The sequence below is a fragment of the Pyxicephalus adspersus genome, chromosome Z (assembly GCF_032062135.1).
Source record: "Pyxicephalus adspersus chromosome Z, UCB_Pads_2.0, whole genome shotgun sequence".
In the NCBI taxonomy this organism is placed as follows: Eukaryota; Metazoa; Chordata; class Amphibia; order Anura; family Pyxicephalidae; genus Pyxicephalus; species Pyxicephalus adspersus.
In genome coordinates, this window is record NC_092871.1 from 47,157,064 (window position 1) to 47,173,594 (window position 16,531).

The 16,531-nt window shown below is 40.5% G+C and overlaps 1 protein-coding gene across 1 annotated transcript; it reads right to left on the minus strand.

The window, feature by feature from the left end:
* Positions 1-1,791: 1,791 nt before the first annotated feature.
* On the minus strand, positions 1,792-12,427 carry LOC140343880 (uncharacterized). Its single transcript, XM_072430781.1, has 2 exons — positions 7,837-12,427; positions 1,792-2,088 (listed from the first exon to the last, which is right to left on the minus strand). Exon 1 carries the CDS (start codon positions 11,070-11,072, stop codon positions 10,080-10,082), a length of 993 nt encoding a protein of 330 aa, XP_072286882.1. The 5' UTR covers positions 11,073-12,427; the 3' UTR covers positions 1,792-2,088; positions 7,837-10,079.
* Between the last annotated feature and the right edge of the window lie 4,104 nt (positions 12,428-16,531).

The window sequence follows — 16,531 nt, forward strand, 5'->3', positions numbered from 1 at the left end:
TGACTGCCCTATCCACCTACCTCTTCTTCTGTGCTCCGCACATCCTGCCACAGTGAACCCCCCGACTGAGACCTACCCAGACTAACCGGTTCCTCAATTCTCAGCGCTCCGAAAAATGCCAAAACAAACACCACCCTAAACAACACAACCTTATAGCAACCAAACCGCCTCCAAACAATCCAACAACTCCAACAACACTGCCCATGTTACTGGTTGTCTATCATCCCTTAACTGGCTACTCCTTTAATACCCTTTTAGCACCTGATGTACCCTAAAATCCTTGGGGACCTCCAGCCTGCCCAACAGCATGAACAAAAATGCCATGGCCGCCACTCGCTTTTTCACTACCGACACTGAGGTCCGCTGCACAAAACTATCACACAGCCAGAACAAGATCACATCCAAACTCTCCTACTCAGATACCTCACTGCCCAACTCCACCTCAAAGCAGTCACGCACACACCACTATAAGCAGTCCACGTCATCTCAATCAACCCCACACCTACTCCAAGGTGACTCGCCACAATCCTGGGGGTCATGGGACTCCGCATTGCTCTGCTTCCGTGCCAATTTACAAAATCTCTCCCGCTGCAAACGTGATAAAGCATTGACCACAGAATTAGTAACCAGGATATGGAACACCACAGTAAACAAATTCAAATGCAAGCAAAGCAGCACCAAGTAAAGCAACAATCTGACAACCAGCAGAGAAGAAGCTGAAAACTTGTTGAGGGCCTGAACCTCTCCAAAATTATCACAAAATAACGCACCTTTTTGTTGCACAACATCTTACCCCACAGCTCCACCACCACAGGGAAAAGTTCCAACAACAGCAGGTTAGACAGAAATCCCACCTCCCTCCACTCTTCTGGCCAGGGGGCCGCACTGCACCTCCCACCAAAAAAAGCACCATAGCCCTCAGAACCAGGTATGTTCATATACAGTTCCAGATCACAATTAGAGACTAGCCTAGCTCCAACCACACCGACTTGCAATTAAACTATTCCAAAAACTTACTCCACACCTGCAGGTCCTCTCTAGGGTTCTTAGTTAATCGCACAAAATGCATAGGCATCTGAATCCCCGAAGTGGCAGCAGCCAGCCTCTTAGTAAAAACCCTACCCATAGGCTTATTTCGACATGCAAATTTGAGTTTTCCCAACGACTTCAGTTCCTGCAGTTGCAGCTTCCACCGTCATTCTACCGCCCGCATCTCTGCCTTCAAAGGTTCCAGCTTGTTTGGCGGCAACCTACTCTCCATTGCCTCTGAGTCTAACCTAATGCCACGTCTTTCTAGAAGCCAAAGGCACCCCAAAGCTGGCCCCACACATGAAGAAACACAAGAAATCATCGAGGTAATGAATGATCAAGTCCACCCTGGCCACATCTCTAACTACCTATTCCAAAAAGGAACTGAACTGTTCAAACAAAGCAGAAAATTGCAACTACTGTATTTTTTGCCGTATAAGACGCACTTTTTCTTCCCCAAAACTGGGGGGGGGGAAAGTTGGTGCGTCCTATACGACAAATACCGTGTTATAAAATAATTAAAATAAGATACTCACCCGATACCCGATCCTGCGTGTGTCTCCTCTCCTCGCTGGCTGCAGCGTGTGTCTCCTCTCCTCGCTGGCTGCAGCGTGTGTCTCCTCCTGGCTGCAGTGCAGAGCGAAAGAAGCCGGCACACGCGCCCCCTGCTGATCCCTGCCCTAACTGCCGTACAGTGGAAAAAAAGGTAAGTGAACGGCACAGAGCGATCAGAAGGTTAATTTGAACGGCACAGAGTGATCAGAAGGGGAGTTTGAACGGCACAGAGTGATCAGAAGGGGAATTTGAATGGCACAGAGTGATCAGAAGGGAATTTGAATGGCACAGAGTGATCAGAAGGGGAATTTGAATGGCACAGAGTGATCAGAAGGGGACAATCAATGGCACATGAGTGATCAGAAGGGGAATAGCGGTATGAATGGCACATGAGTGATCAGAAGGGGAATAATCTTTCAGAATCTTTTTTTTCTAGATTTTCCTCCTTTAAAATTGGGTGCGTCTTATATTCCGGAGCGTCTTATACGGCGAAAAATACGGTATCTGTTTGAACCAACAACACCTGAAAGCCTATTCAATGTCATCCTTCACTAATAAAGCCCCTTTCCCGTAATGCTGCATCCACCTGACCACCATATTAAAGGATGTGTAGGCCATGGAACACAAAATTGGCAAAATTGCATCATTTACTGAACCCCCCTCCCTTTGGTTAAGACAGATGATGTATGAGCCTGAACCTTTTCAGCTCTTTCATAGGCACCCCCCCAAAGAAGAGACCACCAAATCTGCAATCAATATAGCAGAAAACGGACCACTCATCCATCCCAATTCAATCTCTTTCCCCAACTTTTCTGCCATTACCTCTGGGTGATCAAGCACCGATTTCAGAATCTTGGGTATCTGAGGCACATTTGCCAAACTGCTGTGGATCCAGAACCTGTGCCTAACCCCCCTTCCCCAAAGGCCTCTCCGCCTCCCTGTACAGATATCTACATAGAAAGAGGGTCATCTTTCTTTCTACTTGTACCAGTGTCTTCCCTTTTTCCAAAATCATCTTCAAGCCCAGCTTGCCAAGCTCACTCGAGCTGTGCCAACTACCAATGCCCTCCTTTTCCTTCCCAGCCCTTTTTAACTCTTCTGCCATATCCCCACCCCTAATGATCACCTCATCATAACCTACACCCTTTTCTTCCTACCTTAACCCCTTCATGACTGGTTCCCATTACCATCCAGTCATGTGGCCCTTGCACCTATGCTGTCTTTTTCTTGTTGGCTCTGGGCCTGCCTTTACAAAGACAAAAATACATTTTATATGGGGGTCCAAGAAATCCAGAGTCTCTGGGTGGGCCCTGTTCTAACTGAGGCACAGGGGTGGTTTGTCTGTCCCACACATTGCAAACTACTACCAAGGTACACAAACAGCCCCACACAAACCATCTTTTTACCCACACAAACCATCTTGACTCAAATCAATTTGAGAGATATTTCAATACAAACATTGTACAATATAGTTGGGTTGCCTACTTCAATACTTTATTGAAGTATAGACTGTGAGTATAGACTGTGAGTATGAAATAAATATTGACTATCTGATATTCTTAGGTAAAAAATATTATTGAAAATTAAAAAAAAATGTTTTTATTTATTCATAGTGATTGGCTGCTCCCAATGTTCTTAGGAAAGAAGGTTCTTGGGCTGTGAATCGAAAATAATGGACTTCCAGTTGTAACAAGTTTATTATGACTTTAAATATAATTGATAACACTGTAAATGATTGACCAGAATCCTGGGAAGCATGGCTCTGGAGATATTGTTGAAATCATTTAGAAGAGCAACCATTTAAGAATATGTTTGTATTTTAATATTGGTCAATAAATTATATTGTATTTTTTATTGTGATATGTTTTTTGGTGTATAGGGATATGAAAATGCCTAATTTGTTTTGTAAAAATTGAATATGTGTAAGGGGCAGTGAGGGGTGAAGCAGAAACTGATAAAGGGGATTATTAAAAACTCGGAAGTGAAGAGGATGTAGAAGCTAGTGGGTAAGTTAAAATAAAAGGAGGGTAAGGAAAAGAAGAATCTGAAGGGAAGGAGAAGCATAGGCTGAAACAAAAGTTAAGGGAGCAGGATTTGGGGAGCAGGAGTGAAACAAAAGCCAAAAAGAGGGGTTAAACAAAAACTGGGGTGGAGTTGGACTATCAAAACAGTTGCAATGAAATAAAAGTGGTTTCAAATTGACAGATATTAGGGTAAGGCTTGAAATAATTAAGAAGTGGAGGTGAAGCAGAAGCTAGGGAGAGGAGGTAAAAAAGCAAGAAGAGGCCAGACAATGACTTGAAACTACCTTCCTGTATATTCCTAAAGTTTTAGGCTCAGTGTGAATCTCATTGCAATTTGATATAAACACACTGTGCAGCTGTTACCTTTTTTTGTTTTCAGCCAGCTGTTTATTAAAGCATGTCTAAAACCACAGACTGGCCAAAGAAACTCCACAATTACCTTTTTATATGGTTTGGATGAAATCTGTTTTTTTTAAGATTTTCCCTTACAATTCAAAATGCATCATAATGTCCAGTTATCATCCAAATAATTTTCTGGCCAAAACATTCTTGTGTATAAAGAATATAACCACATATACATTTTTTTTACTGAAATGTTTATGTTTTTTATGTTAAGTTTTAAATTGGCTTTAGTTTTAAATATATTTAGTCCTTTAGTCTTAAATATATTTCCAGTAGACCTAAATATCAAAAAATAAATGTTTGTCACTACATTAGGGATGATCTGCTAATAATCACTATGGATGATTTGTATTTGTGTAATGTATTCATGTTAAAGAAGTGGAAGTTGAGCGACGGTCTGTTTCTCTCTCATGTAGTGACTTCTAATGTTATAATGGTGGTTCGCGTCCACTAATGACCTATTAAAGAACCAGAGCCTTTTTTGTTATTCTGGCAGAAGGAGAAAAAACTTTCCTGACTAATTGCCTTCACAGCAGCGCTGGACTTGTCGCATGGTGTGCAAAGATAGACTATGTAATGCTGCCGTGTCTGCAATTAACATTTCAAAATGTGTAATTTCCCTACTCCTAATACCTACAAATCATTCTGGCACTGCAGTGAGGGTAATCGTCCTATAACTTATAACAATGCTATTCTGCAACCAGAGTTCTGCTGCTTTTATCCTGGAAAGATCCTTAAATTGTTTATTAGTTTAACAAGGCAAATATGCATCAAGATTACAAATGTGAGCAGCTTTGCCCAAGAAAAAAAGAAAATTAAAGCCTTGGAAGGAAGCTTTGGCTTTTGCACTAATGGATATATAGTTGGAATAATTCAATCACAAGTGTGGATAACTTTAGTTATAAGGAAATCATCTCAATTTTTTATCAGTTTAAGCCCATAATAGTGGTTGAACTTGATGGAAGTGGTTGAACTTGATAAACTTGTCTTTTTTCAACCTTACTTACTATGTAATTATTTATGTAATTGTCATACCTACCACTTTAAGAATCCAGCAAGAGTTTGCCCCATTAAGTGCATCTGTCAGCATTTCAGGGTTTTCCCCAAACTGCCTAAACCATTACCCTCCTGGAGTGGTCCAGCCATAAACATGTAGCAACACATTAATCTGTGTTTGAGCAATGCTTTACTATGCTAGTGCCAACCCCCCTGCTGAAGTTGATTTTTTTGCTCCAGCTCCAGCTGAAGTGATTTTTTTTTGCTCCATTCACTCCCGTGCTTTTGTGCCTCTAGTTACCCTAGCGCATGCATTGATCTTTGTGCCTCCAGTTATTTTCACTTGCTAGAGCATTTTTTTACTTTAAAGGAGCACAGCATGTTCCTGCTGGTCTCACAGGAAAAATTGGCCCTTTGTTAGCAGTACATCACAGTATACTTTTGTGGTAATGTGCCCCTAACCACCACATATTTATCCCCCTCATGCGCAGTGAGATCGGCACTCTTTTTTCCCTATGTCACCCGAACATGCGCCTGGACAGTACGAGATCAGGTGATGTGTCAAGAGGAAGAAAGAAGACTGAAGAAGACAGCAGCGCCTGGCGCTTCCTCCACCCGGGTGCTTAAGGATAACAGAACGATGTGGGACCCGATCGAAGAAACCTCTGAATGGATCAATAAATCTGCAGGATTAAAGGTAAGTGTAATTTTTTTTTTTTTATTTCAGATCTATAGTATTTTAAAATAAAAATATGAGCCAGCAAGCTCTTTGTTGCTAAAGAGCTATAGGATGTCCCTTTATGAATACAGCTACAGTGAAGATCACTATAGTTCAAGGAATTTTCTGCATTACATTTATCCATTTTGCGCAGAACATGTTTCATGTCCCATATGTATGAGTACATATCCCAAACCAATTGTTTTAATAACCATCTTGGAAACTTAAATTATGTTTTTATATTGCACAGTAAGCAAAGCCTTTAATGCCCAGCTACTAATCCACAGGATAAGTTACTTTACAATAGACAGTGCAACAAATAAACTTTCCTCTTCCAGCTTTGGAAAAATAATAAGTCATTATTGCAGCTGAAGCAAGCTCTCTGCAATGAAAGCTGTTCCATAGGCTTGAAGGCTTGGCATGACATGGATTTAGCTTGTGCAGCTTAATCTGCACATCACATGCACACAAAGTCAGGCATATTCAAAGGAATTATGTTTCACATCTCATTAAGCCAGTAAACATGTACACAGAAACTGATCTTTCTATATGAAATACAAATGTAAATATAGAAAAGAATTCCAGGTTTTTGGACTGTTGGTTTACCCACATTAGTCTTTCCTCCTGCTACAATGTTACCATTTCCTTGAATAAATGTATGTCTTTGTTCTGTTCACAATAATAGCATTTTTCTGTAGTAGTTTGTATCTCAAACGTCCCACAAACAAAAGATATACCATAGTAACATCTGCCTCTGCTTCTTGTACAATGGTCAGATTTCCTTTTAGTATTGTATGTCTCTGGCCCACCCTGAATGGTAAGATTGTTGTGTCTGCGAATTTCAAGGTTCCGAGAAGATATAAAGCCATAAAGCTAATACCTGCACAAGAGATCCAGAGCACAAAAAACACAAATGACTGTTCTGTGCAATGTTGACATTTAGAAAAAATTATTATTACAAAACTGAGCTATACTCACAGAAAATGGAAAAGCCTTTACCATTTGAGAAAATCATGCTGTGAGAGTTACAAAACAAAACCAACCACACATAAGCTTCAATCCTTGGAAAATCTTGGTATAAGACTAATTGATGTCAATTCTTCTGCTTGATGGTGGCACTATAATGAAACACTAATCTTTTATTTTGAAAGGTTCCCCTAATCTGTCAGACATGCAGATTTATAGGAAAATCTTCCCACTGCATTTTTTTTTTTTTTGCACGTTAGTAAAAATAACATTGCACTGTATTCTACCCCTTCATCACTGTGGTAAACCCCAGAGATTACATGCGACAGGATGAGGGATGAGAGGAAAATACAGCCATCTGCTGTGATTTACATGCCTTTCCTTCTATTTAGACAATTAAAAAATGTGTTTTTCAAGGGACTTCGCATATTGCATGACCACCGACCATTTGGTGTGCTTTATAATCTTCACAGAACATCATATTCATGACCGATGTGTTCGGAAGACAAGATGATAATGAAATATGCACCTGGTACAAGGATATGAAATCACCAAATGGGTGATGCTGTCCCATGTGACTTCACCCAATGATGTCCTTAATTATTACTCTGAGGCTCATTCCTGAGATGGAGGTGAAAGGATCTGCTTCTACTTCTAGTTCCTCGAATGTACCGTGACTTCTCCTGCACCAGAGAGACAGACGTCTGGAGAGATATCCCAGTAACACACACGCACACAGTATGGTCTTAGTAATATACTCTAATGTTTACTTGATGAGGTGGTCCTTTTATACAGATAATTATACAAGGGGTGGTCTTTAGTTACATACAGCTATTTAAGTTTTAGCCATATATAGTGTTATTTGATACATTGTAAGGCATACAAAACATACATCGTATTTCAAAGAATTTACAATTTCCACCATCTGGTTACATTTAAACTGAGTAGACAGGAGAAGAAATGCAACTTCCTTACAGGAACATATATGGCTCAACTTAGATTAGCTATTTTAACCCTTCAATCCCCTCCTAAGTCATGAACATGACTTATTTTCTTCTAACATAGAGAGGTAAATAGCATATTTTTGTCCAGGATCTGTGGGCTTTGGACACATAGCGCGGAATGTTTGGATAAGGGAAGGGATACATTGGATACAACAACATAAAATAATCAAGGAAGCAATTATAATTACAATACTTATAAATAATGTTCTTAACCAACTCAAATCTGGCAGCCAGCTCAATAGCCAGTCCCGCTAGGAGGATGAACAAATATCTTCCTTGATATTATTAGCAATTTCATGTAATGCTTGAATATGGGACTGGATTGATCTGGAGTGGTCAGATAAATTAAAACAACACATTCCTTTAAAATCCTGACACCCTACATTATGTTTAAGTAACAAATAATTTACAGCAAATCTAGTTTCTAGCACTGCTCCTCTTAATCCTTGTAGATCTAAGAGCATGTTTGGTAAGGCGGTAGAAGTATGATTCAGAGATTTAGCCAGGTCACATGCAATAGAATTTATAGTACGAGTATTATATATAACTAGTCCAGGCACTCCCAATATAGAGACCCCCAAACTTGTATATTCTGCACGGCTGAGAAGGGGTAGAGTCACAGTTTTCTGATAAGGTCTTGGTAACCGATCTTTAAGCTCTCCTGATAGGGGGTTGTCTAGGAAGGGCCAAAGTCAGCCTGGATAATGCACAGGGACCTCCAATAACATTGGCAGGAAAATAATTGTAAGTGCTGTTACCACATGACAAAAACCATCCCTTAGGGAGCATTATATTATAGATAAAACTAGGAGTCACAATGGTCTTATTACAACTCATGGATATATCTAGGGAGCTAACAATCCTACCGTTCTTTTTACAGGTGTCATTAATATAATCATATACACTATTCTTAGGTAATCCTCTTTTTATGTCTCTATCATCACAATATAAAGTCATATCCTGAGAAAAGGTAAAACACATCTCTGCTGCAGTCACATTAATAGTGGTTATTCTAATATTATCCCTGCTATATCCTAATTCCTAACATTCCCCACAGAAGTCATACAAGGGAATAAAAGATTGTGTATTTTTAGTCATTGACCAAACTTCAAGGAGGGATTCATCGGGTGTAGGTACAGCAATATCACATGTTTTTATAAGGTCCCGTGGGCTCTGTAAGTCTCCAAGGCACAATAAGCTAACATTTAAGGCATTTGCCATCCTGACTATACTATACTATTCAGAATGAAAGGGGTCGGGAGCAATAGGATCTTGCTCCTGAGCTCTTTTGGATATTGACTGATTATTCAGTGTACCACATAAGAAACTCATCTCCTCTGGATGATAGATACAAGTACTAATAAGACTGGCATGAAAACACAAAGATTAATAATTATCAACAAACAAACAAATCTCCCAGAATATTGTGGGGTCATCATCTTCAGCTGGTGGCAAGGCTTTTTTCAGGGATTTCACACCTGCTTCACCCTCTTTGTCTCCATTCGATGCCGAAGAAGAAGCCTCAGGGACCCTTTTCATTCTGCTAGCATGAATCCAGATTGGTGCCTCTTCTGTGAGAATCGCTGTTCTGGTGACTGCTACCACTCGGGTGGGTGGTCAAAACAGGAACTCTGTCTGTTTTCGCCCTTTTGCCAGGCGCTGGACTATCACCACATCTCCTGGTTGGAAAGGATGTGTAGGTTCCTGTGGAGAGAAAGGAGAGGCACGAGCAACATTTTTCTCAACCTGATCTAAAGTTTCTACAAGTTTTCTCACATATTCTGCCTGTACTACTTCTAGATCCCCTTTTTCTATCACAGGGGCCTTTGGACCCCAAGGTGTGGGGAAAGGTCTTCCCATTAGGACCTCAAATAGTGAGTACCCAGTATTCTTGTTAGGCTGCATCCTAATTTCTGCTAGGACTACAGGCAAAAACTTTTTCCAATTAGTAAACGTGCCTCCAGTAATTTTCCTTATTTTTTCTTTAAATATTCTATTTATCCTTTCTACTATCCCAGAACTCTGAGGGTGGTAAGGTAGGTGGAACTTACAGTCAATCCTAAGGGCCTTCTTTATTTGGGTTGTTTCTGAGACATATAATACATCGTGAAACATAGGATTGTACCTTTGATCTAAGGCTTGGTATAATAAAATCTCTTCTAATGAGGTCAGTGGTTGCCTGTGCTCCCCTATGGCCAAGGCCATGATATTGTGCAATTAAAATTGGGGCGCTTGCAACTGGAATACATGGTTTCCCCTCTTTGCAGATAAGACCTGTATCAGGGTCTTGTACTGCACCTACCGACTGCCATTCTAACTTCTCACTACTTGTTGCCATATCCTGGAGGCTTAGCAATAAATTGTCAGTAAGGGTAATTTCTGGAACTAGGGAGGGCATTTGAACTGTTGCTCTTGTCTAATAGCGGCCTCCTTTACTGCCTTGTCAGCTAGGGCATTCCCTTGAGCTATGTTCGTTTTGAGGGCAGTATGTGCTTTACAATGGATAATAGCAACTTTGCTTGGTAATTGGATGGCGGCTAGGAGATCATGTACTAGGGTAGAATGTGAGATTTGCTTCCCATCTGCAGCTATGAAGCCTCTTCTTTGCCAGATTACCCCATGGTCATGTACAACCCCTAAGGGATATTTGGAATCAGTGTATATATTTACATCTCTTCCCTCAAAAAGACAACAAGCTCTAGTGAGAGCAATCAGTTCAGCTGCTTGGGCTAACTGAAAAGGTATAGGATTTGATTCCAGACTAACATCAGGGAGTTGAACCACAGCGTATCCCGCATGATAAGTGTTGTCATTAGGGGAGGAACAGGATCCATCCACAAAAATATCAGGAGCTCCTTCAATGGGTATGGACTGTAAGTCAGGTCTGGGTGAGGTGTGTTCATGTATGAGTTCAGAACATTCGTGGGGAGGAGGCAAATCATCCTGCTCTCCCTTATATCCAAGTAGGGTACTTAGTATAGACATTGGACCGAATGTGGGTGCTGAGTATTTAATATGAAACTGAGGATTAGATAACAACAAAACTTCATATCCACTCAGTCTCTGTGCTGACATATGTTGTGTGTGTATGTTTTTCAGTAGGGCTAAAACATTATGTGAGGTATGCAGAGTGGTAGGATGACCTAGGGTGATAGGCGTAGCCATCTCAGCAACCATGGCACAGGCTGCCAAACTCCTGAGACACGCAGGCATGCCCTGAACCTGTACTGGAACCACTTTTGAGAAAAAAGCAACAGGGCGAAATTTGCCTGTATGTTCCTGCGCCAGGACTCCTGCCATGGTTTTACAATTGTCCCTGGCAAATAAGTGAAACATCACGCCATAGTCGGGTAGGCCCAAGCCAGGACTTGAAACCATTGCACATTTCAAATGACCAAAAACTTTTCATCAGACCAGTAACATTTCATCAGACCATTTAATAAAATCAGACATATCAGTCTTAGTGGCTTGTCTCAGAATATTGTCATAGTAGGAACAATCAGCTATCTATTGGCGGCAGTAACCAATCATGCCAAGAAAGGTTAACATGTCTTTCTTGGTTTGTGGGCGGGGCAGACCCATTACAGCAGTAATTCTGGAATGGCTGATTTTCCTCTCACCTTTACTGAGAACAAAAAACCCAAATAATCAACACTTTCCGTACACCATTGTAATTTTTTCCTTGAAACTTTATGTCCACATTCACATAACCACAGTAATAAGCTAACACAGTCTGCCTGGCAGGCTTCCCGAGTAGAACTACATATGAGGGGATCATCCACATATTGTAGAAGGACAGAACCATGAGGGGCAGTCCAAGGGCGCAGTGTAGCTTGGAGGACAATGGAGTAGACCACAGGGGAATCTACATAACCCTGAGGCATTCAACACCAGGTATACTGGCGATATTTAAATGTAAAGGCAAAGAGTGGCCGTGTCTCCTTGTCAACTGGGACAGAAAAAAATGCATTCTTCAAATCAATAACAGAGAAAAACTCTGCATGGGCAGTAATAGCTGATAGCAGAGATGGCACGTCTGGAATAACAGGGGCTATGGGTATGATCTGAGCATTTACTGCTCTAAGATCCTGGACAAACCTAAAGGTATTGTCAGCCTTTCTCACTGGGTTGATAGGTGTATTATAGGGGGAGATAGTTTCCTCAATAACCCCTGTCCCTAGGAATTCCATCAACATAGGCTCAATTCCCTTTTCTTTTTCTGGGGAAAGTGGGTATTGTTTAATATAAACAGATGCAGTGCCGGGCTTAAGCATTGCCTTGTATGGTGTACAAGAGATTAGGCCAACATCTTGGTCAGTATTTGCCTAAACCTCAGGAGGAACCTGATCAAGTAGCGGATCCTGTGGTTAGCATTCCAAATATAAAAAACAATTACCGTTTGGTACATGGATGGGCATGACTGAGGATGTGACATGTAGGTGTCCTGTTTTACTAATCCCCAACTGCAATCTCAATAGAACAAACAAATCTCTCCCTAATAAATTCACAGGACAATTTGGAATGATCCTGAAACGGTGTGTGAACATTGACTGGTGATTGTATGGATGTTGGATTGAGAGAGGAGGGGTTTTATAAGATCTTGTAAGTATCCCATTAATTCCCACAGAGGGCTCAGCATTCTCTCTTGGACCACTATAATCCTTACATAAAGTACTACTAGTAGCAGCAGAATCTACAAGAAAAGGGAGAGGATGTCCTTCTATGTTTAACACAATCAATGTCTCCTAAACATAACCCCTTAACCATGTTCATATGGAATGAATCATTCGCTCTGTCCCTAGGAAAAGAATTCACGCTTCCCATCCCCTCTGTTCATCCTGCCATAATATCCACTCAGGGAATACCTAAATAGCAATCAGTCCCCCAGACCCGAGCTACATAATCCTTACATGTCTCTCCTACATACGGAGGGGGGGGGTAGTGGAGAGACCTTTCCTTGTATTGCAACCATTTCTTGTAACTTAGCTAAGGCGGAAGCAGAGCTGAACTCTTCCCAGGACTGGCTGTACTGAACCGTAAAGGCTCCGACAATTCTTGCCAACTGGGTACAGAGGACTTATGTCTATGCTCAACTTCCTTCTCAACTGCCTGTTAGTATTATCCCTTAAAACCGTCACTTGCGTTCACCAGTTTCTGGGTTAACGGGTTTCCCCTCGCCAAAATGGTGGGGCGTCTTACGGTTCTCCAGGACACACACAATAAAGTTAGTACAATTTTCACAATATCATTTGCTGATCACCTTCAGCACAAAATAAAAATACTTAATATTTCATAACATCACAGTATCATTTGCTGCTCACCTTAAGCACAAAATGAAAATACTTCATAACATCACAACATAAAAGACAGCATAACATCACAACATAAAAAGAAAGCATAAGCAAGCGACAGATAAGAAGCGATACAAATTGGCTGACAAGAGAAATCAGGGTGCAGACAATAGTTAAATTCTTTTCCTAAAGAATACCTCTTTTAAATTCTTCTCTAAAGAATTTCTCTTTTAAATTCTCCTCTAAAGAATTTCTCTTTTGAATTCTTCCCTAAATAATTCCTCTATAGACTTGGCCATTAGTCTATTTATTTCTGGGACTTCCCTAAAGCCCTCAGTTTAAAGCCTGTCTTCCCTAAAGATAGCTACATTCCCTTTCAGTCTATTCTAAGTGGATTCAAATTAGAAGCAACAGAGATTTTCGGTAAGAATCGGAATTCCCCTAAGCCTTAAGGCAGGGTCTTTTCGTACTCACCGAATTCTGTGTGCTCTAATCCCGGACCCGAGCCCCCAGCTGAAAGGATCTGCTTCTACTTCTAGTTCCTCAAATGTACCGTGACTTCTCCTGCACCAGAGAGACAGACGTCTGGAGAGATATCCCAGTAACACACACGCACACAGTATGGTTTTAGGAATATACTCTAATGTTTACTTGATGAGGTGGTCCTTTTATACAGATAATTATACAAGGGGTGGTCTTTAGTTACATACGGCTATTTAAGTTTTAGCCATATATAGTGTTATTTGATACATTGTAAGGCATACAAAACATACATCGTATTTCAAAGAATTTACAATTTCCACCATCTGGTTACATTTAAACTGAGTAGACAGGAGAAGAAATACAACTTCCTTACAGGAACATATATGGCTCAACTTAGATTAGCTATTTTAACCCTTCAGGAGGATTTCTGTATAATGACTTGGTGTATGGCCCATGTTGGAGAACAGCTGTGGCTTATATTCTGACTTAGGTATGTGTAAAAGAAGTTGGTGGTATTTTCTTTTTTTGTTATAGATAACGGTTAAACAAAATAGGAATTATTTTGCCTCTGTGTTAGTTTGCCAAAGCATTACATATCATAAGTATTTCCAATTTTTGTAACAAAACACTTTTATTTACCCAATCATTTTTTATTGCATCTCATTGCTGCTTATCTTCTGCAGCTACCTTGCATCAACATCACATCTACATGCAGTACAACATTTCACAGGGTGGTAGTTATGATAACAGTGGACCATGCTTGTATAATGTGTATCAAAACAGCCACAATTGGGAGCAGGACAAAATGTTATCACTAGTCCATCACCATCACTAGTTCATCATCTTCATAAAATATTATTTTATTTTATAATATATTGTTGTTTTTATCATTATATTATGTTAATAAAAGCTAAAGATTTAAAATATATACAATTTTAGTTTAATATTAAATTAACATATTAAAACATATATATGAGCGGGTGCTGAGAAGTTCCTGGCCTTGCCCAGAAAGAAGTGAGACCGAGTTAAGATATAACACATTTATTCAACATACTCCCCCCCCAAAACTGATGCACTTGGTACAACGTAGTTGCAGGTTTTTTAGACCGTTCAAATAAAAGTCCTTTGGTTGGGCCGCAAACCAGCTCTCAGCAGCAACTTTGACGTCAGAAATGTCCTCAAAACGTTGCCCCTTCAGGTGCTGTGAATTCAGGAACAGATAATAGTCTGAAGGGGCTAGGTCAGGTGAGTAGCGGGGATGGTGGACCAATTGGAAACCCAGGGTGTTCAATTTGGCAGCCACCAAGTTGGACGTGTGCTCAGGTGCATTGTCCTGCAAAAAAAGATCCCTTTTGAAAACTTACCACAACGTTTCATCTTAATTGCTTCCTTAAGCTGGTCCAGGAGGTTAGCATAATACTGTCCGGTGATATTAGAGCCCTGATGTAGGTAGTTCATCAACAGAATACCGTCTTTGTCCCAGAAAATGGACGCCATGACTTTTTTGGCTGATTTCTGGGTTCAGAACTTCTTCGGCCGCAGGGACCCGCTGTGGCGCCATTCCTTTGACTGTTCCCTGGTTACAGGATCATAGATGTGGAGCCAGGTTTCATCCTCAGTCACTAACCTAGCCAAAAAGTCCTGTGCAGCTTCAAAATAGACCAAAACGGCTTTGGATGCTTCAACTCGTTCCTTCTTCTGATCACTATTCAAACATTTCGGCACCCACTTCGCTGAAAGCTTGCGCATGTCTAGGATATTGGTGATAACAAACCCAACACGCTCCTGTGAGATGTCAAGTATCTGGGCTATCTTTTTTTGCAGATATTTGCTGTCCTCAATAATCAGCTCATGGACAGCATCGCAGGTTGCCGGGTCAGTTGAGGTTGGGGGGGGCGCCCACTGCGGGGCTGATCTTCAATGGTGAAATGCCCAGTCTTGAAACGAGATATCCAGGTTTTGACAGTGCTGTAGGAAGGTCACTTCTCCCCCAGTGTTTGTGACATCTCAATGTGAATGTCCTTTGCTGACTTTCCCTGGAGAAACAAAAACTTCATGACGGTCCGTAACTCCAATGACGTGAAACTTGCTTTTGCCTCTGCCATCACAGCTTTTCACTAAAAGAAAAATTAGTTTTAAGAATCACAAAAACCTGATATTTGCACAAGTACATTTTAGGATATTATCTTCTTATGAGATGTCCATTACCACAAGTTTTCTTTTTTTTTTTGTAAACTTGAGTTCCAAAAGTAATGCTTATAATTCACAAAAAGAGACATTACTTTGTGTTTGCCTTGTTCATTTTTGATATTAGTTATCTTTATATTTCCACAGACTAATATTTATATTGTCTGCTGGTGTTAAGAACCACAGGTTCATACAGCACGGCCGCTGGAAGTGGTTTGAGTTGCAATTTTAATTTTTAAAATGTATTTTCTTTCTTTTTTATTATGCATTGACATAGTTGTGCATTAATATTAGTTTACCTTGTTTTTTGTAGTTGAATTATTGGTTTACACAAAGTTAGGTTCCCTAATATCTAATTTAAATATTTAAATTAGATTACTTTAGGGCATCATCTCTAAACCTTTTTACGCCTGAAATCTTTATGAGATAAAGAGGTAACCCATGTGAGGATTAGCATTAAATAGGAGTCTGGCAATAAGGCAACTCCAGGCATCAGTGTCTCTTTAGGGCTCCTGCCCATATATTTTGTCAAAAAAAGGCACAGAAACAAAACATTCTTCAATGCATGCCTTTCTTCACAGGGTGGTGTCAGCAAAAAAACAGGAAAACAAGAAAAACAAAAAAAAAAAAACAGTTGAATCTGGTTTCCTAACCAGTGCTACACCATTCACAGACACAAATTTAGGTAAACTGGCTTACACAGTCACAGCCTCTGCTGCTTAGCACCAGGCGTGCTAAATAGGCCTGCGGTGCTTAGAAAAACATTGGACACAGAATTATAAATCTGTCCTACCCTTCTTGCAGATTCCCAGGTAACCACGGTCCCACTTAATGTTCATCCAGGACTATTGCCAGTGCAGGTGCCCAGTTTGTCCT

What these genes read in the sequence shown, in the direction of transcription:
- LOC140343880 (XM_072430781.1), bottom strand. Translation starts at nt 11,072, where the DNA reads ATGGTTTCAAGTCCTGGCTTGGGCCTACCCGACTATGGCGTGATGTTT.